This window comes from Varanus komodoensis, unplaced genomic scaffold (assembly GCF_004798865.1).
Source record: "Varanus komodoensis strain SLA01 unplaced genomic scaffold, ASM479886v1 scaffold80, whole genome shotgun sequence".
NCBI classification, from domain to species: domain Eukaryota; kingdom Metazoa; phylum Chordata; class Lepidosauria; order Squamata; family Varanidae; genus Varanus; species Varanus komodoensis.
Genome location: NW_025336482.1, coordinates 2,499,878 through 2,526,945, shown reverse-complemented (window position 1 = coordinate 2,526,945; position 27,068 = coordinate 2,499,878). Strand labels below are relative to the sequence as shown.

At 58.6% G+C, this 27,068-nt stretch overlaps 1 protein-coding gene across 3 annotated transcripts; it reads left to right on the top strand.

The window, feature by feature from the left end:
* The first annotated feature begins 3,271 nt into the window (after window positions 1-3,271).
* Window positions 3,272-23,001, top strand: PGPEP1 (pyroglutamyl-peptidase I). Of its 3 annotated transcripts, XM_044455982.1 has the most exons (5): window positions 3,272-3,351; window positions 8,396-8,448; window positions 18,639-18,755; window positions 18,951-19,183; window positions 19,458-19,789. In XM_044455982.1, exons 1-5 carry the CDS (start codon window positions 3,318-3,320, stop codon window positions 19,648-19,650), a joined length of 630 nt encoding a protein of 209 aa, XP_044311917.1. In that variant the 5' UTR covers window positions 3,272-3,317; the 3' UTR covers window positions 19,651-19,789. The 3 variants fall into 3 exon arrangements, with proteins under 3 accessions (XP_044311917.1, XP_044311918.1, XP_044311919.1); XM_044455983.1 differs by lacking the exon at window positions 18,951-19,183 and having other exon boundaries at window positions 19,458-23,001; XM_044455984.1 differs by lacking the exon at window positions 8,396-8,448 and having other exon boundaries at window positions 3,283-3,351.
* Window positions 23,002-27,068: the final 4,067 nt, after the last annotated feature.

Genomic DNA, 27,068 nt, shown 5'->3' with positions numbered 1-27,068 from the left:
GAGTTTCCTCCAGCATCAAAGTTCAAAGACCTCAATCCTTTTGCGCTCAGCCTTCCTTATGGTCCAGCTTTGACAGCCATACATTGCAACTGGGAAAACCATAGCCTTGACTATACGCACTTTTGTTGGCAGGGTGATGTCTCTGCTTTTTAGTATGTTTTCTAGATTTGCCATAGCTTTCCTCCCCAGGCTCAAGCATCTTTTAATTTCTTGGCTGCAGTCCCCATCTGCAATGATCTTGGAGCCCAGGAAAATAAAATCTGTCGCTCCCTCCATTTCTTCCCCATCTATTTGCCAGGAAGTGAGAGGACCGGATGCCATGATCTTAGTTTTCCTAATGTTGAGTTTCAAGCCAACTTTTGCGCTCTCCTCCTTCACCCTCATCAAGAGGCTCTTCAGTTCCTCTTCACTTTCTGCCATTAGAGTGGTATCATCTGCATATCTGAGGTTGTGGCTATTTCTCCCAGCAATCTTAATTCCAACTGGTGATTCATCCAGCCCCACCTTTCTCATGATGTGCTCTGCATATAAGTTAAATGGGCAGGGCGACAGTATACAGCCTTGCCGAACTCCTTTCCTGATTTTGAACCAATCCGTGGTTCCATGTCCAGTTCTCACTGTTGCTTAGAATTCGGGAAGTTCTTGGGGAGAGAGGACCAGGTGGCTAAATGTCTTGGAGGGTCATTTCTGTTGCGACCTTTGCCCAGGCCGCTAGAAGTGGCAGTGCAGGGTGAGACGAGCCTTGCTAATGGCTGGTGGAACTCAACCTTTGATCTGTGCACTGTGGCACCTGCTGGATTTCATCTGCCCTTCTGATTCAGCTGCTGGGGCTAAGGCCACAGGCGGTGGCAGCCGGCTTTGGTTTCCAGCATTCTGACAATTTGTTGTGGCTTCAGCAAATTGTCAGTCGCACACCCATGCACCCAAGGGCTGTTCTTTAAATCAGCTTTTTCCATGGGTTGGAGCAAAGGAAGGCTTCTTCCCTCAGTATGGTGGCCTACATAGCAGAGGATGTAAAAATCTAAGCAGTTCGGGAATGCCTGTGAATCATAAATATCATCATCATCATTGTCAGGATTACTATATCATTGCATTTCTCTAGGTAGAAATACTAAACTAAACATGACCCCAACAATGCTATATCACGAGGAGGAGGAGTTACTCCATTCTCCTCCCTAGTCAGATCCTACCTGGAGTACCATGTCCAGTTCTGGGCACCAAGATTTGAGGAAGATGCAGGAAAATTAGGAAGGGTCCAGAGGAGGGAAGCAAAAATGATCCAGGGCTTGGAAACGCTGCCCTGTGGGGAGAGATGGAGAGAACTGGACAGGTTCAGCCTTGAGAAGACTGAGGGGGGACATGAGATCCCTCTAGAGCATGGGTCCTCAAACTATGGCCTGTGGGCCAAATATGGCCCGCCATGGTAATTTACCTGGCCCACCTCAGAGCCTTTGGACTCGTTCGGAGACAAATGATCTCCAAGGGAGTCCAAAAGCTCTGAGCTGGCACAGGCATACTCTGAAACTTTCAGTTTCAGAGACTAGCAGAGAGCCGGTGCACACACCAAATTGTAACAGCTCCCTTCAACTGTGTGTGCACCGGCTCTTCCCCCTATTGCACATATGCGTTGGCTCTGAATACAGAGCAGGAATACGGAGCAGGAACACAGAAGAGGGAAGAGAGAGAAAGACGACACTAAAAAAGGATAGAAGGTAAGAAAAATAAAACTTGTAAAATCTTATTTTTAGCTATGTGAGCCACATCCCTGGGCTGCGGGCCAAGCCATGGCCACCTCGCTGAGCCCGGGGGTAGCCGCGCGATGGCAGTGGCGGGTTGCCCCGAGAAGGCCATGGCAGAGGCATGGGAGCCACGGCCTCCAATGGGCAACCCGCTGCCACGCTTCTTGCCCCCATGGCAGGGAGAGGCGGGAGGCACCCTGCTCGGCCGGCCACGGCCCCATCCCTCACCTCCCCGCACCTTGGGAAGAAGCCCCTCCTTCCCTCCCTCCTCGCAGCCCTCTCCCGGTGGGGCAGCCGCCCCGCGCCCGCCTCTCCAGCCTCCCGCTCCCCCTCCCTCTCCTGGAGCCGGACAAGCATCTGCAAGGGGACCCTCCTCTGGTTTGGAAGAGGGGCAGTGGCACGGAGCCAGGAAGGCCGCGACCGAGGCGAGCACACCCTCATGGCTCCCCCTCACGTCGTGCTCTCCCTTTCGGCAGGTGGCGTGGAGTCATCTTGGGCTTCTGCTGCACCCCAAGTGAGTGGAGCAAACATTTTTAATTTTAATCAATTTTTAATTCTAATTATTCTAATTAATTTTAGTTCTAATTGTTTTAAATTAATTTTAATTTGAATTATTTTAAATTAATTTGAATTTGAATTATTTTTTAATGTGCAGTGTGCATAGGAATTTATTTGTTTTTTTTCATACTATAGTCCGGCCCCCTAACAGTCTGAGGGACAGTGAACTGGCCCCATTTAAAAAGTTTGAAGACCCCTGCTCTAGAAGGACCTCAAAGGCTGTCACAAAGAGAAAGGCCAAGATCTCCTCTTGCTGATGCCAGAGTGCAGGACACGGAAGAATCAGTTCAAGTTGTGACAGCACAGATTCAGGCTGGGCATCACGAAGAGCTTCCTTGCTGTCAGAGCAATACGGCAGTGGAGCCAGCTGCCTGGAGAGGTGGGGGGCTCTCCCACGCCGGGGACATTCAAGGCGAAACTGGGCAGCCACCTGAGTGGGATGGTGTGACTTGGTGTCCTGCACCAGCAGGGGTTGGACTTGATGGCCTTCGTGGACCCTTCCAGCTCTACTAGTCTATGATTCTGTTTAAACTATAGCCGGGTGGGAAGGGCGTGGCTCTACAAAGGTTGGATTCCGCTCCCATCAGCCCCAGCCAGCTTGGCTAATGTTCAGCTCTCCCCAGGCAAGTGTTTTACGACTGGCTGGGGCCTGATGGGAACTGGAGTTGAACACCATCTGGTCAGAGGACAAGTAAACTACAACTCCCAGAAGGCTTTAAGTGAGGGAGCGATGTTGAGTCGTGTTTGCGTACGGGGGGCCCTCGTTCCTCTCTCTCTCTATGGCGGGGGAGGTGCGTGTGCGAGATAACGGTTAGAGAAGGTGCGTGCCCCTCTAGGCGTGCCAGCGCCTTCTCTATGGCACGCCTCGGCTCCGGCGCGGGCGGGGCTCGGGGGCGGTCACGGGGCCTTCCGCGTTCCGCCCACTGGGCGGGGCTCCGGCCCTGACGGGGCGGGAGCGCCCTTTGCTCAGTCAGTCGCCTCAAGTTGGTCGGGCTGGAGGGCGGAGAGGAAGGGAGAGCCATGGAGAAGAGCCGGCGGCCCGTGGTGGTGACGGGTAAGGGCGGCGGCCGAGGGGAGACAGCGAGGCCGGCGGGGCGCCGAAAAGCGGGCTGGGCGAATGTCGCGCTGGGGGAAGCATTTAAGTGAGGAACTTCGTCCCCCTCTCAAAACTCCCCCTGGGTCCGGGACCCCCCCGCAGCAGTTCCCCCTCCGCTCGCCCGCTCGCCCTGCACCAGTGAAGCGCTTTGTGCTGCGTTTTTCCTCCACGCGCGGGGCAGGCAGTGGCCGGATCCGCCGCCCCGGGATGCCCCACTTGCCCCCGCCACGCCCAGCTCCCCCCAGCGGAGCCCCCCGGCCCGCTCGCCACGCTGCCCGCGCCCCGACCTGCTGCCCTCGGCTCGGCTTGGCGCGGCGCGGCGCATCGCCCTGCCCGTTATATTAATTGACGGGAGCCGAGTGCCTGCTAAACGAGCCGCGCCCAGCAGAGTCCTCCCCGCAGGCTCGCTCTTCGGGGGACCCTCCACCCCTCCAGATAACTTCGCGTGCCCTCCTGTGCCCCCCCTCGTGCCTGACTTGCCCCTCCGATATGCCCCCCCGACAGTTGGAACTGCACGTCGTTTCCCTTTATGTAACGCTTTTACGCGCCGCTAAGTGTTTCCAGTCAAAGTGTGGGCTTTTCCTCGGGGTTGCATCCCAAGAACTCCCCGGCATTCATTTCTTGCTGTTTTGCTCTTCTGACCTCACTCCTTTGTTGTTTCCTGCTAGAACGCGTTACAAGAGTCTGTGAAAAAGTTGTTTGTGAAGAGTGTGTGTGTGCGTGCGCGCACGCGCTGCGGGAGAGCGCTTGCGAAATTTTGTTAAAGTTATCTTGGGTGAGTTTAAGCCGCTATGCATAACTATGTGGATGGGCGTGTGCAAGAGGCTGCGTCTGTCCATGTTGGCAGTTGCTGTTGTGCAGATTACTTGTGTAACCGGGTGACATGAAAGGTGCGTTGTTGCCACTGTTCTAATGTATCGCTGTTTCTCTCAGTAACCTATCAGGGTGTCGGTTTTTAAAATGTTTAAATCCACCCACAGTTTGTCTTGTTTGCTTTGCTTTCTAAAGAGAGGCAACTTGTTCTGTGGGAAAACCCCTATGGAATTTGGAGCTTGGTGTTTGTGTCATTGCTGTGGGATCTTCCATGAAGTTTGCAGGGGAAGCTGGTGTCTCCACAGATACCCCCCTCCTTCAGCTTCTGGGGCCTCCCTCTGTTCTCTGCAGAAAGTCTGATGGCAGCTGGAAACCTGAAGTCAGGCAGGAGGTCCCCAGGCATATTTCCTTCTGTTATGGACAGAAGTTTTCAGAGAGCTCCCAGTCAGGGCAGCCCTGCAGGCTTCGTGAGTTTTCTAAGCCCTGGCAATGGTCTCTTGTAACAGCAAGCCTTGCCCGGAGGAAGGGGTGGAGGACACGACCGAGCCGAGCTTCTGCGAAAGGACATGAAAGGGGGCAGCGGCTGCATGGGGACTATCTGTGTCTTGGATGGCAGGCCACTCCACCTGCCGTACCCCATCAGTGGCTGGAGCTGTGGCAGAGAGGGCTGCCCTCCGGAACTACTGGTATGGCCTTATCTGGAGTTGGAGGAATATCCTTCGCTCTCGGCAGGGGAAGAGGGGCCGAGGTGGGTGTCGCACCTGAGAGGCAAGCCGTGCCATGTGCCCGCTGTAACAGTTAGCCGTTGCACACCTGTGGAGTGCCGTTGTGCAAACACACTTCCGGGTCCTCTCACACATCCGTGCACCTGTTAAACTGTTCTGATAGGAAGCGCTCTCTCCTTCTGCCCACAGTGTTGGTACAGGTCTGCGCTTTGAGCACATGGCCACTTTCAGTATCAAGATAATCCCATAAAAATCAGGCAGCTGGGAGCAGCTGGCTTCCTGCTAATTAGCCTTGCAGGCCGTTAGTGGGAGGGTACCCAGAGAGACTCCGAAATACTCCATTGAATTCTTATCTGATGGCAACAGCCGTGGTTGTGCAAGAGAACAGGGGAGCACAAAAGACTCCTTTGCTGGTCTCACCCCCCTCCTCTTAGATGGGTGCCTCCGCTGTGTAGCAGCACCTGTAGGATTTTCACTGCTGAAATTCTGCACTGAGGATGATTTTTAGGTTTCACAGGCTGCCTTTTAAAAAAAGCGTTGCGGGGGGGCAATGCAGGGTCTTGTGAAGTGTCACTGAGTGGGGAGGGGGAACGAAAATCTTGGATCTGCTGGCAAAAATATCCCTGGTTTGGTTTCCTCTGGTGAAGCAACAAGTGGCCAGGGCCCAGAAGATTGACAGAAGTCCGTGGCCTTTTCTTTTTGGCCAGCAGGCAGTGAAGAAAAGAACGGGGTGGGCAGGGGGTGCAGTGTCTGTGCTTCTCCTGCAAGTCTGTATTTGATCTGTTTCCCGCATTTTACTGGGAGCTCTGCCCTTGGAAGTCTGCTCCGGTCCTGTCAGCTGGTATCCCTGGCTCCCTAGAGCTGGCAAAATCCAGCTGGCCCCTTCTGGTCCTCGCTTACGTTTCCTGAATTGGAGTGGGTGGGGAGCTTGCTGGCCAAGCACAAAGGAGCTTAGCAGGTTTTGCATGTCCGGAGAACTCTGCTGCTGGCTAGGTGGGTAAGAGCAGGCCTCTGGGCGGCCAGGTGCCTGGCTTTGTTTCCTGGTATGGGAAGCTCTGCTGGTTCCTCGGCTGTTGCTCCTACAGACTACTGGGGGCATTTACGGAGAGATGCTCCAATACTAATTTCTTGCCGCTGAGTTGAATGTTTCTTCATTCATTCCACACACTGGGACTGATAGGGTGGCCCCAGGGCATGTCAGTGAAAGAACTGGGCATCTCGTGCTCCGAACTGCTTCACCTCTGCTCTGGTCAGGGTACAAACCCTGGGATGTCCTTATTCAGTAACAGCAATTACCGCTTGCTCGTTAACAAAGTTATTCATTAGAGAGCCAGAGCAAGTGTTTCGATGGGACACGGTTATAACCTTTGTGTCTTAGGCATATTCTTTTGTACCTTCGTCCAAGAAAAGTTTTGCTAAGTAAAACCTGGTGTCATGGCGAAAGTCTTGAAGCCAGGCAGATTTCGGTTTCAGCTGTTCAGTTATTTGCTGCGCAAAGGGTGTTGAATCTCTTTGGGCCATGGGTGAATTCCATTTGGGGAACTCCATTTTGGTGGGGGGACCAAAGGCAAAAGGGGCGGGGTTGAAATGCAAAGAAAGTGGCCTTTTAAAGGCTCCAAGGGCCAGCTTTGGACTGGGGGGGGGGGTGTTGAATTTGGTCCCTGTGTCTGAGGTTCAGCCCCTTCCCTCAATACACGTGTTGGCCAGTCTGCAGGGACACCTGTCAGGATGGGTAACCATAAAAGTAAAGCCCGGTTTTTAAGATGTTACCACAGAGAATCAAACTGATACAGCAAAGCTAACAGCAGAAATAAACTTTTGCCCAGCTGTTAAAATGCCTCCACGATCAAAACCTTTCTGGAGCTCTGGAAGTTATTAGAACTATTACTTTTTAATCATAAATATTAAAATAATATTACATTATTAAAAATAAAGAGACTAGGGAACGAAAAGGGTTCAGTCGGCATGGAAGAACGCCGCAGAGGGGCCCCAAGTGAGACGCTTGGCGGAGGGTGTTCCACCGTGGGTGCCCTCCCCGGCCAGGGAAAGGAAACGGAAGGTGACCATAAGGTTTGAGTAGGTGGGTGCAGGGGCGGGCAATCCGGTAGGGAACATGGCCCCGAGCCATGACACTTCTTCTGCTTTTCCTCCCCTCCCCTGCGGAGTTTTAGAGAAGCCAGAATTGGGGCCCTGCGCATGGCTCCCTGTGAGGCACAGGACGAAATTTACCTCCACTTCTCAGGTGGGGGCGGGTCTTTATGGGGAGGGCAAAGAGGCAAGACCAGAAGGTGCTGGGGTGGTCCAGGAGACTGTGAGTGTGTGCCAGGCAGAGGGAATCCTGATTGCAAATCAGTTTAAGTCCAATTGAACTCAGTGGCGCTTTGCATAAAATTAGTTTATCGGCAGCGTCTTGGTCCAGCTCCTTTTCAAGTGGGCATCCCTTCCCCGGGCGGGGAGAGCTGAGAGAGCAGGAGGGTCTTGCTGTTTCTCAGCACACCTTCCGCACCTGCCTTTCCTGACCTGGTGTCTCCCGGGCGGTCTGGATTTCTGTTCTAATCAGCCATAAATCTTACAGCCAGTGGTGAGAAACTTGCGGGGAGGGGATGGCGGAGGGACTCGACCTGTAAGCAGAAGTGCCAGGTTTGACCCTGCCCTCTCCAGGTAAGGTGGTCCAAGCTCCAGCCACTTAGGTTCCTGTTTGAGCCAGCCCTTTATTCCAGACCATGAGGACTGGAGGCTTGCTTTGTTTGTAGCGTGGCATTAGAGCTCCCGCTCTGAATGCAGGAGGTGCCTGAAACGGAGGGCCCGCCAGCAAGCTGGGCCACAGTGCCTGACTCTGCAGTGGGTGGCTTCCCGTGGGCCTCACTGGGGCTTGGGATAGCCGCCTCCTGCTGCCTGGCCCTGGGTCGGAACTGCAGCCTGCCGAGCCCAGCCCAGCATTCCCAGCGTTCCCTCCCTCCCTCCGAGTGAGGTTGCCCTGCTCCGTAGCCCTGGCTAGCAGCTCCTCCTGCATACCCTCCAGTTATCTCAGAGGCTTTTCAGCATTCCAGCGGCCCAAATAACAGGTAACTTGATTGATTTCCTGATCAATTTCCTCCGTTAAACCCATCAACCCCCAAGGAAGCATCAGCTGCCTGCCGGCCCGGCAGCTTCACCACCCTCCTTCAGGGTGGGGACTGCTGTGTGTTTTCTTGTGGGTGGGTTTGAACTGGACTGCGGCCGTGTCTGGGAGAAAAGTAATTCAACTCAGCCTGCTTTTCAGAGGTTTTGGACTGGAGCACCTACCATCCCTGACCATTGGCCATCCTGACTGGGGCAGATAGGACTTGTAGTCAAAGGCTGTTGTGGGGTAGGTTGGCGAAGGCTTGCCGCTTTCATTGTCGCAAGTCGCCTTGGGGGGCTGAGCACTTCAACCCAGCCGGTGAGCCTGTGCCTCCCCGTGAAATTCTGCTTCTGTCTTTCAGGGTTTGGCCCGTTTGGGGAACATTCCGTCAACGCCAGCTGGATAGCGGTTCAGGTAAAAGGAGCACACGCCTTGCGCATCTTGCGCTGAAACACACCGCTGTGTTACGGTTTCGGCCCCCGCTCTGCACGAGTCCCTCTGGCTCACTCACCTTCACGGCTGGGCCTACTTGCCCTGTTGATCTCGAGCTTGTAATCTCTGGCTGGCCAACCGCTTCTGGCTGGTCTCCTGTGGTGAATCGGGAGCAGCTCCAGGCGACTAGAGCAAATGCTGGATGCCCCCCTCCCGACACCAGCCTTTCGGTGGCTGAGTCCAGAAACGCTGCTGTTTGCAGAGATGGAGGAACGGATCAGCTGAGGATTCTTGTGGGCTGACAGTGGAGGCTGTCTTAGCCTGGTGATCGTATCTGTTTCCTCACGTAGCAAGATGGCGGCTCAGATAGGGCAAGCCACACCTCCTCTGCCGTGGCTGCCATCTTGGGAGGGTGTGCCCTCCGTGGTAAGGTGCTGCCTGCCCTCTGCCATTTAATCTGCCTCGCATTAAAACAAGGCACTTGCAGAGGAACCATCTGCCGGCCGATAGTCCGTGGCACCAGTGCAGCGGAACGGAAGGAGTGTTCGGCCTGACCTTTCCAGAATTTCAGGGTGTGCCTTCAGCGCTGGTCCCAGGTGCTTCAACTCCGCCTTGAGTCGAAGTAAAACTGGTTGAGGTCCGAGCAGGACCAAAGGGCAAGCGGCAGTGGCGGCCGGCGGCTGTCTGTTTACGTGGGTCAGCGGAGCGCAAAGGGTGGACACGGGAGCACGTCCTGCCCCAGAGCCCCCTCGGTTTCTGTGTTCCACCTGCCTGCGCCAGTGGAGCGGAGACAGTGCACTGGGGACTCTGGCTTGAGCTACGCGGTGGGGGCCAGTCCCGGGAGCCTGAGACGCTCCTCCTCCAGGCTGCCCGTGGGCTCGAAACGGGACAGGAAGCATGCCTGCTGGCTCTTCCGCGGTGGGCTGTGCTCCGTCCATGACCGTGGGGGCAGCGGGCCAGGGGTCGGCCCTTGGTAGGGCTTCCTCACCTGGTGCAGCCGAGAGGCGGTGGGCAAGAACTGTTTTTCTGGGCTTGGGCGGCCGTTGGAAGTGCGGGGGAGCGGAGCCGGCCGGGGTGCCCCTGCCGCAGCCGTCTTGTCTGCAGAGGGACTGGGCCAGCCCCGCTGAGGGTGCCGGCCGGACCTGCGTGCGTCCGCCCTCTTGTGCAGCCAGGCAGTGGCGGAAGAGAGATGTGCCTTGCCCGTCCCCGTGGCAGGATGCCCGTGTGCCCCAGCTGCTGGCGAGCATGGGCGGGAGTGTCCTCTGGTGCTTCTGCCCTGCTCGGGGGATCCCGAGGGCATCCGTGTGAGCAGAGGGCAGGCGAGGCAGACTCTGGGTCGGATCCAGTGTGGCTCTTTTTCCCCCAGATCCGGTGGGGCCGTGGGAGCGAGGAGGCCGGCACAGCACAGGCAGTCCCGCCTGGGGCTCTGGCAGGGCTCCCCTGAAGTGCTTTAGGGGCAGGTCTCCACAGAGGGGTCCCCCCGGCCCCCCTTGCTACAGGGTGTCACCAGCCCAGGAACTCCTGCGAGAACGTGGCTTTCTTGATGGCCGACTCATTTTTCCCCACCTGGTCATGCTGCAGCAAGCCGTTTGCAGTCTGGGCATGTCCCTTTTGGCGTTCAGACTTGGGAATCTTTTTCCTGCAGCGAATAACCCCTGACTGCCCCCCTCCGCCCCCAGCCAGCCTCTCTTCCGCCCCACTTCACATGTGCTGGGGGCCATCTCCGTTTCTGAGCACCACCCTCCCTGCCCCGTGAAACTTCTGTGCTGAGGCTTCTGCGAGAGGATGGGATAATAAAGCTTTAAACAAACAAAAACAAACAGAATAAACAGCCGCCTGTATGCAGGCACTCCGGCGGACCAGCTTTGCCTAATTCTGCCACGTACCAATTTTTGTATCATTTTCTCGTCGTTCGGTCGCCATCTGGAAGGGCACAGAGATCCTCAGGGCACCCGAATCCCTGCAAACGGGAGGCCATCGTCTCTGCTTCTTTTCTTCTCGGGGCAAGTAAAGCATCAGAAGAATGGCTAACGAGCCACATGCTGGTCTTTGTGCAGAGGACAAGGCTCGCCCAGTAACCTTTCCCTGTCCTTCCCGCACCTGAGGATTCAGGCAGGTGCACCTTTACCCCCTCCCCCCACCCCCGCGCCACCATGCGGAGTGGGGGCCTGTGTCTGCGCTTGGCGTGAAGGCAGAGGATTGCCGGGGGCGGTCTGAGTTCTCCGTCCCACATTCTGCTCCCATTTGGACACCTGGATGCTATGAGGTTTTGGCTGGCTGGCTGGCTGGCCGGCTTCCTTCCTTCCTTCCTTCCTTCCTTCCTTCCTTCCTTCCTTCCTTCCTTCCAAGAGAGAACTGTAAAAGGGGATGATGCATAAACTGGCCCTGAAGGGAAGAGCTCTGTTTTGTCATCTGATTATCCAAGCCAAAAAACTTGCCCTCTCTAAAACAAACAAACCAGAAAAATGGCTTGCCTCTTCGCAAGCCTGCTGTTTTTTCCAAGCCGGAGCTCTGGGAATACACGTCTCAGATGCTTTCAAGTTGAACCCTCCGTCCTCATGCGCTGCCACCAGCGAATGGACAGCCGGCTGCCCAGATGTCTGTGTGTGTCTCCAAGCCCGCTCAAAAGGCAGCGGATTTGAATGTGAGCTTTCACTGGGATAATCGGTGCTGCCCGCGTCCATCTCCGAACAGCTGGGAAGAGGCGGCCTGTGGCTGGTGCCTTCGCCCAGTCCTACCCAGCCTGGTGCCCTCCGTATTCTTTGGCCTGCAGCTCCTGCCAGCATGCCAAGGGCTCATCCACCCTGGGAGTTCCAGTCCAGAGCTGTTTACTGGCTTGAAGAGCCGTCGGACGGCGCCTCAGGTCACAGCGAGTGAGGAGGGGGCACTGACCACCGGGCAGAGAGGACACGGCGGCGCATGTGGGGGCGCTGCTAATTCAAGATTTCGGATCCCCTCCCTGTATGAGATGGGGGCATTCTTCTTAATGATCTGGTTTACTCCTAGATCGGTGGCCTCCCAGGTGCTCTTGGACTCCAGCTCCCATCAGCCCCAGCCAGGGGTGGGAGGAGCTTGGCCCCCGAAGCATCCGCATGGGCCTCCAGCTCTGCTGGGTTTATTTGGCTTCTCCTGTCCAGCCCTGTCGGGATGGCCGAGTGCTCGGCCAGTTTTCAAGGCGGCTTGCTGCCCAATCCAGGGCTCGTTGCGGGTAATGTATCCCCGCACCCCTCAGATGCGCTTCCTCTCTTGTAAGCCAGCTTCGGATCGGAGCCTTAGAATTGCACAAGCCTTGTAAAACCTGCCGGGGCTGAAGGGGACCGTTCCTCGGGCTCGGCGGCTCGGCTCCCCCTGCTTGCAGGGCCCCACACGCCCGTTTCGCAGCGGGGTCCGTTGCCGGAGACGTGGGCAGCCGCTTTTCTCCTTCCGGATTTCGGGCTGAGGCTGCAGATCGTTTCTGCGGGGGGCAGCCGCCAAGGGTGGCAAGCTCAGGATGGGGAGTTAATGGGAACAGGGTCAAAGCCCAGTCCTTGTGAGCTGTCATCTCAGCCTTGCCCAGCTGGTGCCTCTGCGCTGAGCTGCAGCCTCCATCATTGTGCTGGCTGGGGATGATGGGACTTGCATGCAGTGCAGCTGGACCGCCTTTGTCAGGGGAGTGCTGCTTTATTTGACTCCTCAAAAAAAGTGGTATCAAACTTTTCTCAAAAAGAACACCTAGAATTGGCTCCCGGTGCGTTCCGGCAGCTGGGATGAAAAGACAAAAATCCTTGGCGGGTTTGCACTGAGCAGGAAGCTCCAAAGCTTGTGGATGAGGCAGGATCAAGTACGATGGTGGGGCTGTTGCTGGTCGTTGGTCTGAAGGAGCAGGTGGAGCATCCAAGGAGAGAGGCAGTCTATCTTGGGGAAGAAATGACTGGGGAGGTCCCTTGCTTTCCGCGTGTACGCAGTGCCCACCAGGACTCTGGCAATCGTGTTGTCTTCTCATCTAGAACCTTTCCACCCAGTTATGCCTAGCTGGACACCTTCCAGGTGTGGACTAAAATTCCCCATAGCGTGGCTGGGGGATTATGGGATTTGCACCGCGACCCCCTTTTTGAGGGCCCCAGACTGGGGCGAGGCTGTTTTCGCCTTTCTGTGAGAGATGTGGAAATGCCTCTTTTCGAGCCACACCTGCCCCGGTGCTGGCCTGGCGTCTCTTCAAAAATGCATTCTTTAGAAAAGATAATTCCTCCTCAGTCTCTCAAGGTTTAACTTAAAAGGATCTCAGCGGTGGGTGGACCGAGTTTCCAGTCCGCCACTTGCCTTCCTGAGAGTTGGCCCGGCAGGCCCAGCGGGGCTTCTGTCCGAGTGGAAGTGTGTCCCGGATGGGGTGCCCGTCCGTGGCTTCCTCTGCTCAGATTAGAGCAGGAGCTTCAAAAATCGCCAGCCCTCCCTCCCTAAAGCCTCGGAAGGTCCCCCTGGGCCGTGCGTGTGCGCGCAAGAGCTGAGATTTCCTTTCGCCTGGTCGGGAGAGGCCCAGACGGGAAAAAAGGGACTCGCCGGCTTTGAACGTGTGCGGGAGCATCATTGTGCCCGACTCAGACAGGACTTCATGGAGCTGCCTGGACACAAAGCCCCTGTGTCTGAGTTCGGGAGTCCCAGACGGTGTGATCTGCATTTTAATAGACGGAAAAATCAATTAAACAATCTTTGTCAATGGTCCCTGCCACCCCAGCCCGGCTCGCGGGGGACAAGTGAGCTCGGCCTTATTACATCTCGGGCATTATCTGGCGTCCTGAAGCCTTTGAGGAAGGGGGGGGGCACCCCCACACCGCTCCGTCTTCGGGGGGTTCTTCTCAGCTGCTCCCCTGGCTTGCGGCTCTCGATCTGGGAGGGGCTGCCCAGCTTTGGGGCCTCACTTTGCCCCTCGGCCCTGTCTGCCCCAACTGCCCCCAGAGGTGTTGGGCGGCTTCCCTCCGGCTGAGCTGATGGGCATTGTAGTCCAACACGGCATGCGGGTGGTGTGTCGGGGAGGCCGCCTTTAGCAGGCGTGTCTGAAAGCTTTTTGGAGGGCAGAGTTGCTTCCCGTTTGCCAGAAGCGGTTGCTCCTCATCCGGCGCCCGTCTTGTGCGTCCAATCTCCCCTTCTCCCTCTCGGGGCAACAACCATCCGTTTTGCCAGTGCAGCCGCCCTCTCCGCCCGGCCTTTCGGGAAAGTGGGCCGGGCGGCGTTCCAGCAGGTCCGTGCAGCCCTCTCCAGGTGTGCCCTGGAGAGCAAGTTAATTGGCTGCGGTGCCCGAGTCGTCCCTGCCCGCGTCCAGGGCCCCCCGGGGCTGGCGAGGAGTGAGGTCAGAGCGCGTCCCGACATCGGCGCGGACAATCGCTGTCGGGGCGTCTAGACAAAGCAGATAAGGGTATTAGAATCGCACAAAGCAGCCATTGTGGCAGGGTCAGGGAATCGGTCACACGCGCTCGGGGTTTTTCTCTGTTTGTCAGGTACACAAGCGGCAGATAATAAGTTTGTCTGGGGGCAGGATCTGTTTTCTCCCCACATGCCTAGTAATTGAATAGCATCCCTGTGCTTGGTTAAAACAAAACGAAACAAAACAACCGAACTGGTTGTGGGTTGCATAGTTGTGAAACTCGCTTGTTTTTGAAGGGTGTTTGCCGGCAGAAGCACCTTCCTTCCCCAAAGGGCTGGCTCTCCTTCCTCATCTTCCCAAATCTGACTTTCTTTCCAGAGGTTTTGAGGACAAAATGTGGGATCGGCAGTCCAACTATCTGGGGGCACCAGGACAGGCAGTCCGGTCGGGGGGGGGGTACTTGCTCAGCCCCCGGGAGAGTCTCCCCCGGCATCTGCCCCACTCTCATCTTGCCATTCCTCCAAGCTGGCACCTGCAAGCCTCCTCTTTACCCTCACACAGCCCTGCGAGGTGGGCCAGGCGGAGAGGCCGGGGCTGGCTGAAGGCAGCCCAGCTGGGGCTGACCCCTGGCCGGTCCCGGCCAAGCGGGCCTGGCAGAATCCGCAGCCGCCGCCTCCCACCCTGGTTATCGCAAGCTGCGCTCTGCCTTGTGAGGGGGCACGGGAGTCCCAGAGGTGTCCGTTCCAGGTGGCCAAGATTGCAGGCTCTGAGCTGGGTGAGCGAGGCCGCGTGGGGCCCCCGTGGTGGCAGGGGGGGGGTCCCGCCTGGAAGGGTGGCCCTGGAGTACTTGTACACGAGCTCTGAACTTCAGCCCCGTCCCTGGCGGAGGACGGGCCGTATCCAGTCCCGAGCCGGCGTGCGCACTGCTGCCTCCGAAGGCGAGGGGGCTGCGTCAGTCGGCTCCTGTGGGGGGCTCGGCCTCTGCGTAGCCGGGCAAGGCTGCAGTGCGGGGGCAAGCGGGGGTCCCTCGTAGGCAGAGTGGAGGGGGGCTTCCCAGGGGATGGGTGGGGCGCCTCGCGCTTGCGTCTGGGCTTGCTGCAGCCCCGTGTGGTTTTCGGATGGAAGCTGGCCAGAGTGCAGAAGGGGCTCCTCAGCTGAGCCGAGTGTGGAGCGGGTGGGGGGGGGAGGCCCCGGAGCCCCCTCCCCCAGGCAAGGGCTGGAGTGAGACTTTGGGCCTCGGAGCACACGGTCTGCCAAATTTCGGGAAGTCCGCCCCTTGCTGGCTGAAGGCGCTGCGATGGCCTTTAATCCTCTGGAGAGACTCGCGTCGAAGGCTCCTCTGCAGGCTGCCCAGCGCCCGCGCCGTGTGTCCTCCGTGTGTCGGGCGCTCCGGTTCCAGGCTCGGCCGGCCAAGATCGCCCCTTTCTGCTCCCTGACAGCCTGGCGGAAGATGGAGGGCTTGCGCCGGGCCCGGTGCGTGCCAGGCGGTTGCTCCCGCCACTGGGCAAGGCTGCCTGCACCCTCCGCAGGGTGCGGCTCTCCTGTGGCAGGAACCTCTGCCTCAGCCTTCCCCCTTCTCTCCTCCTCCCGACCGGCCTCGCCTGGGCTGCCTGAGCCCCCCAAGCCCCTGCTGTGCCAATGCACCGGGCTCTTCAGACCCGCGCACGGTTCAGGCCTCGGGTCTCCTGCGGCGCGTCGGGCGGCTCGGCTCGTGATTTATCGCCGCTCCATTTCCCGGATCCTCCTCGGCTTTCTTCAGGAACTCCCCGTCCCCCTTCTGTGGGCCTTCGCTGTTGAGCACTCCCGGCGGTGGGTCTGTGTCGAAGCGGAAGTCCCCCCCCAGTGCCTCCTTGCCCGGACGTTCCCCAGGCCAGAGCGGAGCGAGCCGCCACAGCCCCCTGCCCACCGGGTCACCCCCATCCACGACGGCGGCCCCCATTAGACCTCTTCTGCCCACGGAGGAGCCGTGGAGGGCGACTGCCCCACGTGGACGCGCCTCTTCCCGTTTTATGCCAGCCCGTGGCCCAGGACACCCCCACTCGCTGCCTCTCGCCCCCTTTCTGGTCCTCGGAGGGCAGCCCAGCCACGAGGGACTGCGCAGCCCCCCGGCCACGAGGGCCGTGGCTCGTGGGCCTCAAAGCAGCCGCGTTCCACGGTGCCTCCCGCCCGCCCGGTCCGCATCCTCTGCCGTCTCCCCCCTTTCCCTGGCCTGCTGCCGCCCCGCATGTCCGCTCCGGCGTCTGTGGGTGAGCTCCGCCCTGGCTTTGGCTGGCAGGGAGCGATGGGAGTTGTAGTCCTGCGCACTGGCATGGGCCCAGTTTGGGGACGTCGGCTTTAGTGGCACGGCCCTCCTCGTCCGCTCCATGCCGGGCCTGCCTTCGCTTGCCGGAAAAGTACCTGCTGGCTGAACTGGGTGCTTCGGGCCTGGGCAGAACACGGGCTTGCGTTGCCTTCCACTCCCGGAGAAAACCGAGGAAGGCCCCCCCGGCGGCTGCGCCCGTCTGTGGGCCGGAGGGGCGTGCAGGCCGGCCAGAGACACTCTGGGATGCCTCCGCACCCGCTCCCAAAAAAGTTCAGCTCCGTGCTTTTTAAAATCCTCCCGAGCGCCCCAACTTTCAGGCAGCCCCTGAAGGAGAAATTCAGGATTGTCAGGGGAGGTTGAGTCAGCAAATATTTTGCTGTTTTGGAAGCAAGGCAGGCAAGCCTTGGCCCGGCAGAACAGCAGCTCCCTCGGCTGGGGGCGCCCCCCCAGCTGACAAAAACGAGGGAGGGGAAGCGGACGGACTCCCTCGAGAGGCAGGCAGGCAGGCACCATCTGCGGGAGGGAGACAAGGCTTGCTTATCTCGGCTGCCCCCCACCCCACCCCACCCCACCCACGTGCGCACTGGCCCTGCTGCCTCGTCTGGAAAAACGCCGGCTGGGCGAGGAAGCCTTTGCTAGCACGGGCGGGGGGGGGGGCGTCCCCGTTGGGAAGCAAGATTTATGCGACCTCTCGGAGCCGTTCCTCAGTCCCGCGGTCGAGTCAGTGTTCAGCTCGGGGCTTGTGCTAGGGCTGGAAGGGGCTGGGGGCTCGGAAGGGCAGGGGTCTTCAGCCAGGGGTGTGGGTCCGCGGGTGAGGGTACCGAATCCGGACCTGCTGGGTTCCCCAGGCGCCCCCCCCCACAGACCCCCAGGCCCCCTTTCCCGACCGCGCAGCCGGTGCGGGGCATGCATGCCGATCCATGAATCGCCCCGGGCAATCCGCTGCCTCTCGGTGTCTCTCTTCCGCGTCTGTGAAATGGGTATCCTTGTAAAATAGCAAAGGTAACTGCCAGGGACATGGTGTGGGGGGCGTGTGCTCACGGGCTGATGGGGGCAGTGGTGGGAATGGTCCCATGGCCCCGGCTGGGGAGCATGGATCCAGTTCCCTCTTTCTGGAGGCGTGGCCGGGTCCCCGGGCTGCTTTTCCCCGAACTCTTGCTGCTTTTCTTCCCGGGAAAGCATTTGGCAGCAGAGAGAGAGAAAGGCAGCAGCCTAGATCTGGTACTGCACGTTTGGGGTGTGGGGGAGGGGAGGAGACATCCCACCCCCCCAGTGGTACTGTGCCCCACCATGCAAGAACCTGCTTTGTGAATTTCCTCTTGGCGGATGTCCTGGCTGGCTGGCCCCTTCGCATTCAAGTAGGCATGAAGCCCCCCCGCCCCGCCCCGCCCCGGCAAGATTTCCATATGTAATGCAGACTGCACGGAAGGAAGCTGGCTGGGTCTGGGGCCCCCGGGACTTACCCACCCCACATGAGGGATTGGGCTGTGAAGTGGCGGTGGGGGGGGCTGTTTTCATCTGCGCCTGGCCTAATTCCCCAGCCCGGCACAGACGGGTTTAATAGTTCCAGGTTCAGCAGGACCGAAAACATGCAATGAGTGGCAAACTGTATTTCCTGTTAAACGCAGAGAGCAGCTGGGCCGCTTTCCTTCTAACTCCCGAGCAAGCATGCGCAGGGGTTGAAAAGAGACCCCCTGTCGTGCCCACGCATGCCTTTTCCCTTTTTTAGCCCCAGCATGTGGAGTGTGGGTCAGCCTCCGTTTTCTCGTACGTGTCTGTCATGCCTTTTCTTTACGGAGCCCACGGTGGCTTCAGGATCCTCCATTTCCTCACAACATCCCTGTGAGGTAGGTCAGGCTGAGCTGGGCCTGGTCCAGAGTCACCCCAGACCTGTGTGGCCAGTCCAGAATTAGAGCCAGCTTCCCCTGGGCCGGACTTCCTTGCTCACCTGGGGGGAGCGGTCGCCGGCAGGTGAAGCTGCAGGCACGGAGCAGCCCAAATGCCCCGCCCAAGCTGGGCCCCAGCCAGCACGGGCACGATGGCCAAGGCTCAACGGCCAGGGGAGTGGTGGGCGGCGCAGGTGAGGTGTCACCTGCGGCACTCCTGCCATGTGCTCTGAGTGGCTGCAGGGCCCGGTCTGTGCCGGGACCTGGCCTGGCATCACGGCAGGGAGGGAGGTCTGATGCATGTTCTTCACGGGCACCTGTGGGGCCAAGGAATTGGGCTGGACCAGGGCCCTGTTTCCAGCGTGGGCCGGTCAGGCCCTCCGGGGAGCCCTCTCCACCGCCTCCACCATCCTTCCTGGGCTGGTCGTGCTGAGAGGGCCGAGCGAGCAAGCGTCCACCTCGGCCGGGCAACGAACACTGTGTCGAAAATGGTGCTTAGATCTGGGTAATGTTTATCCAAGCTTGGCTTATTAGGAGCGGAAGCACGTTCTCTGAGCCCCAGCAGGTGGGACGCGTGGGCGAATCTTTGGCCCCACTGTGCTCTCCCCCCCTCCGCCCCCCCATCTCACTCTGGCTTTCCTTGCAGGAACTGGAGAAAATGGGCCTCCGGGAAGATGTGGACCTGCATGTCTATGAAATCCCCGTGGAGTACCAGGCCGTGCAGAGACTCATTCCTGCCCTGTGGGAGAAGCACAGTCCGCAGGTGAGTGAGCCTGGAGCCAGGAGGGGGGGAACGAGGGCCGTGGCAGGACGTGGACGTGGTCCGCAGCCGCCCTTTAGCACTGCCCGTTCGTTCGGCGGTCCGAGCAGGCTGCGACCGAGGGAGACGGACTCGATGGGAAGGGCTGCTCCCGAGCGCTGGAGTGTCTCCGACGGGGCGCTTTTCCTCCCCCGACAGCTGGTGGTCCATGTGGGCCTGTCCGGCATGGCCACGACGGTGACGCTGGAGAAGTGCGGCCACAACGTGGGATACCGGGGCCTGGACAACTGCCGCTTCTGCCCCGGCTCCCACTGCTGCGTCGAGGGCGGGCCGGAGTGCATCGACTCCGTCATCGACATGGACGCCGTGTGCAAGCGGGTCTCCGCCCTGGGGCTGGACGTCGCTGTCACGATATCGAAGGATGCGGGCAGGTACGGGGAGGGGCGGAGAGGGGCTCAGGTGGAGGAGTCCTGCCGTGGGGACCGGCTGGGGCCTCGGGGCCCCCATCGCTGCTCCCCTGGCATCCAGCTCTAGTGTGATGCCACTCCAGGGCAAAGAGGGAGCTGCCCGGCGGCCCGGAGGGAGCCCTGGGCGCCTTCCTCGGGCATGTGATGCCGCCAGCGGGACCCCGAGCCGCCTCCCCCCGTCCCCCCGCTCCGCTCGGGCAGGGCCCCGGCCGACCCTGTTCCTCCTCTCCCCACACAGGTACCTCTGCGATTTCACCTACTACACGTCCCTCTACCAGAGCCACGGCCGGTCGGCCTTTGTGCACGTGCCCCCGCTGGGCAAACCTTACAGCGCCGAGCAGCTGGGCCGGGCGCTGCGGGCCATCATCGAGGAGATGCTCAACGTGCTGGAGCTCTCCGAGAGCAGCATCAACTGCCACAACGAGCACTGAGCCCGGGCGCGCCCCGTCGCCCCTGCTGTTGCACTTCCCCGGCGGCTGCGGAGGAGCCGCCCCCGCGCAGAGGGCCGAGGCCGGGAGAAGAACCGGCTCCGGCCCGCCTTCCTCGCCCTCCCCGCTGCAAAGGCCCCTCCCGGCTCCGTCGTGCCACTGAGGCCCCCACCCCGCTTGGGCCCCGGAGGAGCCACCTGGGCAGCGGGGAGGAGGTGGCCCCGGCAGGGTGATTTGACCCCCCTGCTAGCTCTGACGCGGGGGGGGGGTCTGGTTGCCAGTGGAGCGCCGCAGGTGTCCCCCGTCGCCGTGCAGCTCAAAGCAGCAGGTGACATGTCTGTCTCGCCATGGGGCTGGCGGTGCTCCCCCTTCGCGCAGGGAGGACGGAGCCGCCCCCAAAGGGGTTCGTAGCGCGCCCTGTCGGGGGCCACCCCGTGCAGCTCGCCTCAAGGGGCCGATCTGTTCTTGTTACGGCGAACTCCCCTCCTCCTCTCGCCACTCCACACCAAATACCTGGGTGGCATTTTTTTAAAAAATGGCATTTTTTTTAAAAAGAAAAACTCACCTTGACTACTGCCTTTTCCGAATTTGGCAACCGAGTACCTTGGCGCCTGCAACGCACAGCTTCTGTTCTGTTTTGAGACTCTTCCAAGAAGCTGGAGGAACCTGCCCCGCGACCCCAGGAGCAGGGGGTCTCTCCCTCTCCCTCTCTCCCCGCCCCTCTCTGCTCTGCTCATTGCACACTTCAGCCCCCTTTCCCAGTGCCTCAAGCTACATGTTGCTCACTCGCCCCTTCGTACCTTAGAAAAAGACGAGAGGCTTTCTCTGGAAACCTTTTTTCGGCTCTGCTAGCAGGAGAGATTCCGTGGATTTAGGGCAGGGCAAAGGTGTGTTCAGACCCTTCTCTCCCTGGCCGAACCTCCTTCAACTGGACCGCTGGGGCAGGGGGCACCCTGCCCCGCATCCAGCCCAGGTGCTTCTCTGGAGTTCTTCCGGGTGCTGTCATCCTCGGTGACACGTGCAGAGCAGGTGCCCTTGGCCACCTCGGCCGAACGAAATGCCGCACTTTGGAAGCCAGGTGGACTGGGTCGTGCCAGCGGGTCACAAGCAGAGGGTTGGTCTCAGTCTGTCTTTGAAACCGGCGGAGACTGAATCTCACTCTAAATGGAGTTCGGGACTGGTTAGCTGATGAAGAACCGGGGAGCAGCCTCCCGTGGGGTGTGCAGCCAGCCGCATTTGCTTCCCAGAACCGTGGACTCCAGCCAGGTGGCTTGCCATCGAAATGCAGCCGTCCACACAGGACGAAAGTCTTTGAGAGAAGTGCAGCCACACCGTGGAAAGAAACTTCTTGAGCGCTCGCTTGTCTTCCACTGGTCTCGCTATTTGAATTGTTCGTTCGGAGTTTTTTGACCTCGAAGCTATGACTGGTTCTGCTCTTATAGTATCTCTCAGTGAGAGGCCCCCCCCCCCGCCCCCCATGTCTGTTTGCAAAACCCGGGGAATTTGGGTTGCAAGAGGGGGCTGCAAAGGGTTGCAATGGGCCCATGTAATTTCTGGCCAGCCTTCCCGGGAAAATGGCAGGCACGGTGTCTTTCGTGCTAGGAAATTCCAATTCTGAGCTCCCTTGGGTTGATGACATCTGCAAACTTTATCTGTCCCCTTTAGTAATTTATTTTATTTAACGTTTTTGTCCTGGCACAGACGGCTTCTGCACTCTTCTCTTTTTCAGCCAAGGTGGGGATGGCATATTTTTTTCGTCCTCCAAGCCGTTTGTTGGTGGACTGCATCACAAGGATGTTCTTGAACCTTGTTTATTTTTTAATAATTCCTCGGGGGAGTCTCGCTTTTTATTCTGTCGTAGCAAAAGAGCAGGTCTTGTGGCACCTTAAAAACTTAACAAATTTATTCCAGCCCACTTCATCAGATGCCTGGAATACTGGGGAGGGTGGCAGGTGGTTAATAAGTTCTAACGTCTTGATTTAAAAAAAAATAACAATGTTCACCCATGAAGTAGCAGTGCCAGGACTGGCAGAGTCAGCACGAAGCTCCTTTTGTGAGCGGGAGTTGCTCTGGGGGAATTAATCCCTCCGGCAACAATACCTTATTCTCGCAATGCAAGGAGTCATTTTCCTGGGACCCACGGCTGCTCCTGGCAGATGGAGAGTTGTCAAACTGCTTTCTTGTTACGGGTGGGCAAAGCAGGCTGAACTTTTGGGCTCTTCAAGGATGCATCTCTGAGCATAAAACAGGTTCTCTGGGTGCCTGCGGTGCATCGCAAAGAAGACGACAGCCCCTTGCAAACTGAAACGTATTTTCCAAAGGGTTTGCCTAAGCATCGGGGACTCCTCCTCGCCAGTTCCCCCCCAGTGAGTGCGGGTTTGGCATGCAAACTGGAAACACTTCCTACTCCCTGCATCGGATGCAGCACACCACGGTCTCCAGAAGCCCCTGCCAGGATACCGCATGCGTGTATAGGGAGTTGCAGGCCATTGCCTCCTGCCTAGGGTTGCAGGTTAAATGTGTTAACTTTTACGGTGCCAGAAGGCAGGTGCCACATGGAGCACCTCCGAAGCTCTGCTCAGGATGGCTGGCAGGGGAACAGGTGGTGGGGCTTGTGCCCCCGGATGCTTTGCACGTGAGTGCCAACTTCCGTGCTGGGAGGATCAACACCGTGGAGCCGGTCGGGGTTTGGTTGTCCCACTGCAGTCCCCTAAAATAAATAGGGTAGGCCAGGTTAGGGTTGTCGAGGCTCGGGTGAATGCTGGGGTGCGGGGATGAGAATTCCCACGTTTTCTGCAAACCTCGGAGGGAACTCTTCGAGTTCTGAGTTGCTCGCACCTAGCTCTGCAAAACCTCTTCTGCATCTTTTTAAAGACACCCCTGCAAGGCTGTGCAGGTGCAGTTGGCTTTCCCAGTGCTTCCTCCCCTTTGGTTCCCCGTTTTAAAATCGACATTTTCTTGGCGGTCATCCTATCTTGCGAGGGGGTGGGGGCCCTTAAAACTGAGCTGGACAAATGGGCAGTGCTGTCCTGGTGGGGTGGGGGGCTGCCAAGGCTGATTCCCACAGTTCCTGCCGCCACAGCCAGTGCTTTGACTCGATCCCTGAAGGAAAAGGGCCGGTGGGGCCCCCCAACAGTGCAATACAAGTGGCCTTCCCCAGCCCGGTGCCCTGCAGCTCCCAGCATTCCCTGCCAGGGGCGTGCTGACGGGGGCCTCTGGGCAGGCCTTCCGGAAAGTACGGAGTTGGAGATGTTCCTCATTTATTTTTTTTCCAGCACTCTGAATTGATTGCAATCTGTTTTTAGTATGTTTAACTGACTTATATATATATTTAGTAAACAAAATTTTAAAGTATGCTGTGTCGATTCTCCGGCTGCTCCAAGTATCCGAAACCGGTCCCCCAGCACTTCCCCAGTAACAGGACGGTGTTGATGACAGCAGGTGGAGGAAGTATTTTCTGTCTGGAGCTGCATGCACCCGAAAGCTGCTGAGCTCAGGGCCAAAGGTGGTAGTGCCCCTACTCATAGCAAAAGCCCGAGCTGTTTGTCATGCAGGGCTGCAGAAACGCAGGTAAGTGGGACGGAACACCAGGTGGGAGGCCTCCGATTGCTCCACCCCCTTGTGTGGCCCCGCCTCCTTTCAGGGCTTCTCAACCTCGGGTCATCTCCCTGAAATTTCGAAAGGCTGAACTTCCACATTGAAGGGCTCAAGTACTGTTTGCTGATGCAAAACGCAGCCGGGGTCGGAAAGTCCAAGCACTCGCACTGGGCCCAATTCCAGGGGCTGGCCTGACCCGTTCAGCCTTCGCAGCTATCCTGACGGAGCAGCTTTTCCCAGCCTGAATCTTTGCCCAGGGTGGCTCAGTAGCTGAAGCCTGCCACCGAGTCCAAGGAAGACGGGGTGGCAGCTAGACATGGCTGCCTCTTTGGTGGCCCCGCATGGCCCCGACTCTGCCATTCTTGCAGCGGCCGGTTGCGACTGCCTTCAGCGCCAAGGCGTGTAAGGACAGCTGAGGGTGTTTAATGTCTTCATTCTTGGCACCCCACTCCCGGTTCTGTGAGCCGTGCTGTTTTCACTTTTACACTTTCTATTCCGGAAATGTTCAAGGGCTTTTATGGCCCTACTTCAAAAACTGTTGTAAACGGCCTGGACAGCTGCAGCTGTTGGCCACAGACAGACACGAAAACAGCAACTCCGAAAGCCCCCTGCCAGCGTGCCCGAAAACCAGGCTCGCCGGGAGAAGGCCCGAACATCTGGAGGCCTTCTGACCGGCGCTGCTGGAAGGCTCTGACTCGCTGCATGGCAGGAAGAGGCCACCAGGTGGGGATGTGGGACCGCTTTGGGGGCCGCGGGAGGATCGCTGCTCGAAGCCGTGTGAGACCAGACGCCCATTCCTCTCCCCGCAACCTCCGGTGCCAACCCTCTCGACTCCACCTGCTAGTCCCGACAGCCACAGACTTGGACACTGGGAGCATGTGCTACTGGCCTGTTTAACTCACTGAAATCTGGCAGGAATAAAGAGCTTGGCTGCGTCCTGGATCTCAGGCTGGGCAACTGCCCCTCCTCCCACCGGCCCCACACCCAAGGCTTACGTACAGTCCTGGCACAGGCCACCCGGCCCCTTGTTAACGGTGAGTGGCGGAGTGTAGGATCGGCTTCCCACGGGGCAGGCAGCAGAGCCAAAGCGGCTTGGATGCCTGCCCCCCAGGGATTCTGGCCTTCCTGAGGTCCCACAGGGCCTCTACATTTTGGAGGGTGGGAAGTGGTAATTCCCATGAGCTGCAGTTCTGCACTGGTTCGCTTTGTGTAGTGCTAATGGATGCGTGAGCGAATGCCATTTAGCACACGTGGAATGAAATGCTGGTTTGAAACAGACACCATTCCATCACCGAGCAGACGACTGCCTGAAAGACGCCGGATCGTTCGTGCAACGTGGACGGAAGGGATTTCAGCCGCCCTCGGCGTCCCTGCAGGCACATCCCGACCTCTCGGGCAGGACCCTGGAATTCAAGGCATGCACCTTCTCCAGGAACTTACCTCATGGGCAAACCCAGACGGCATTCCTCTTCGCTGGAGTCTCGACGGCTTTTCCCGAGTCACGGAGCCACCTTTTTAAAGGGCAGCCTTTGCAAAGTCTCCTCACCCCGGGCTTCCATCGTGCCTCCTCCATTCTCTGACTCTGAGGTTTCCTCAGGTGAGTGGACAAGGCAGCCCCGGAGTCTCCTCTCAGGAGGGCAAAGGGGGCAATCGCAGATGCCATCAAAGACAGGCTCTTGCTCCGTAGGGGCGCTCGCTGTTTTCTGGGCTGCAGCTCCGCCCCCCGCACCTGTGCACACGCAACACACCTCCGCCCAGCACACCCCAGGGAGGCTGGGGATCTGCGCAAAGCCCCTGCGCAAGTCTTCCGGCAGCCGACAGTGCCCAGCGTGTGGGAAGGGCCTCCCTCCCCCGAGCTGAGATGGAGCCGCCACGTGCTCCAGGCCGGTCAACACTGACCGGCAGCAGCTGTACAGGGCCTCAGGCCGGGGGCCTTTCCCAGCCTCCGCAGGAGGTGCTGCGTTCCATCGAGTTGAATCGGGGACCCTCTGCAGGCCAAGGGGGCTTCCTCATGCCCCCCCCCGCTGCACTCTGTCAAGTCTCAGGAGAGCCATTGCACCACACTGAAAAACGCCTCCTGCCAGTAAAGCAAGCTCCAGCCCTCATGATTCTGAAGGAAGAGCCCGTTTAAAAGGGCGCTCAGAGGGCAGGAGGCCTGGCTCTCCGGGGCACTGACTGCCATCAGGGTCTGCGCTGCAGGGCCTCTGCTGCCTCGGATCCCCCTGGACCAGCGAGTGTGTGGCCCAGGCATGGTACACTTCCTGCCTGCCGCTTTCTCCCAAAACCAACAGCCCTCCCCTGTTCAGACACCCCTTCCTAAAAAGAAGCAGAAGCTTTCTTAGCTCCACATGTAACTTTAAAGTCAGTGTTCCAGACTCGCAAGCAGTCCCACGGTGCCGTTTTTCTCCTTGCAAGGAACGCTGCCACATGCAAGGAACCCTGCCTCTTCGTTTTATCTTCACAGTAACTCCGCCAGGTAGGTGAGGCTGCAAGTCCGTGGTCAGCCAGCGAGCTTCATGACTGAGCAGGGGCTGGAACCCGGATCTCCCGGGGCCCCAGGCCTTCACCACCACACCACACTGGCAAATGGTGCACACAGGTCCAAGCAGAAATGTTTAGGGTGCAGCCCTACTTGTGGGAAAAGGGCACCTGCTTTTCTCGCCCCCCCCCCCCGCCCCGCCACCTCACAGTAGCTGAGCTTCAGCCATGGGCAAATGTTGTGGATCCCCAGCGAGTCGAGTGGGAAGGGGCTGCCGTCGGGCCCACCCCCTGCTCGGCACCGGACTCCAAGTGAAAGCATCCCTGACTGGCAGCAGTCCAGCTGCATCCCGAATACCTCCAGTGTCGGGACGTCTGTGACCTCCCTGAGGAGGTGCTGATACGACTATTCTTTATCATACTTTTGCCTCGAAATAACCCCGAGATATCTCTGCTGCAAGGGGTGCAGTGGGGGAGGCGGGGTGGGGGGCAGGTTTCCAAATCTCCCGGTCTTTCCCTGGAGGTTTTCCAGACATCCATCGCAGGTTGGACGGCGGGTGCCCACCGGTTACTCAAGGGCTGCCCGGAAAAGTCGGAACACAGAAGCTGAACTCGCTCTGCCCCAAACCGCCTGCAGGTTGCGCAAGGCGCTTCCTCAAACCCACGTGGCCATTTCTGCAAGTCGAAACTCTGATGCTGGGCACCAGGGCTCGTGGGTCCGGCCTGCTCTGCTCTGCTCTGCTCTGGGGGCGGGGGGGAGGGGCAGCTGGGCTTGCGGAAGTGAAAATGGCGGAGGGGAATGGTGGGGCTGCCGACTGGCCTCGAGCCCAGAGTACGCTACATCCCTTGGCCGTCCTGAGACCTTGTCTCATGGGACGGCATACAAAAGCTTTTAATAAACAATAATAAATTTGGGGTTCTCCTGCATCTAGCGGGGACTTTTACGTGTTTGTGCGCCCATTGATCATTCTAAGGGCAAACCCCGCAAGCTCACGGCTCGGCTTTTCTGCCAGTAGCCGTGTAAATCAAGTAGCCCCATCTTGTTTTTGGCCACTGGGCCACCGCCAAGAAGCGGCGCAGCTTCTTTAGGAGCATGGAAGTGAAAGGAGTTCACAGGGAGAGCGGTATTTTACTCATGCTCTGGGTGTTGGAACATTACGCACTTTTTTGGGAAGGAAAAAGCGGGTCTGATTTTTGTCTAAATATTTTTGCAATGATTTTGTTTTGAAAATCGTTGAGTCACCTCCAACTGGGTCGGGCAACAAATCCCCGGCAAGATCCGGAGCGTTCGCTCTCTGAACATGAGCAGACCACCCAGCACCTCACGATTTACAAGCGGGCCGCTG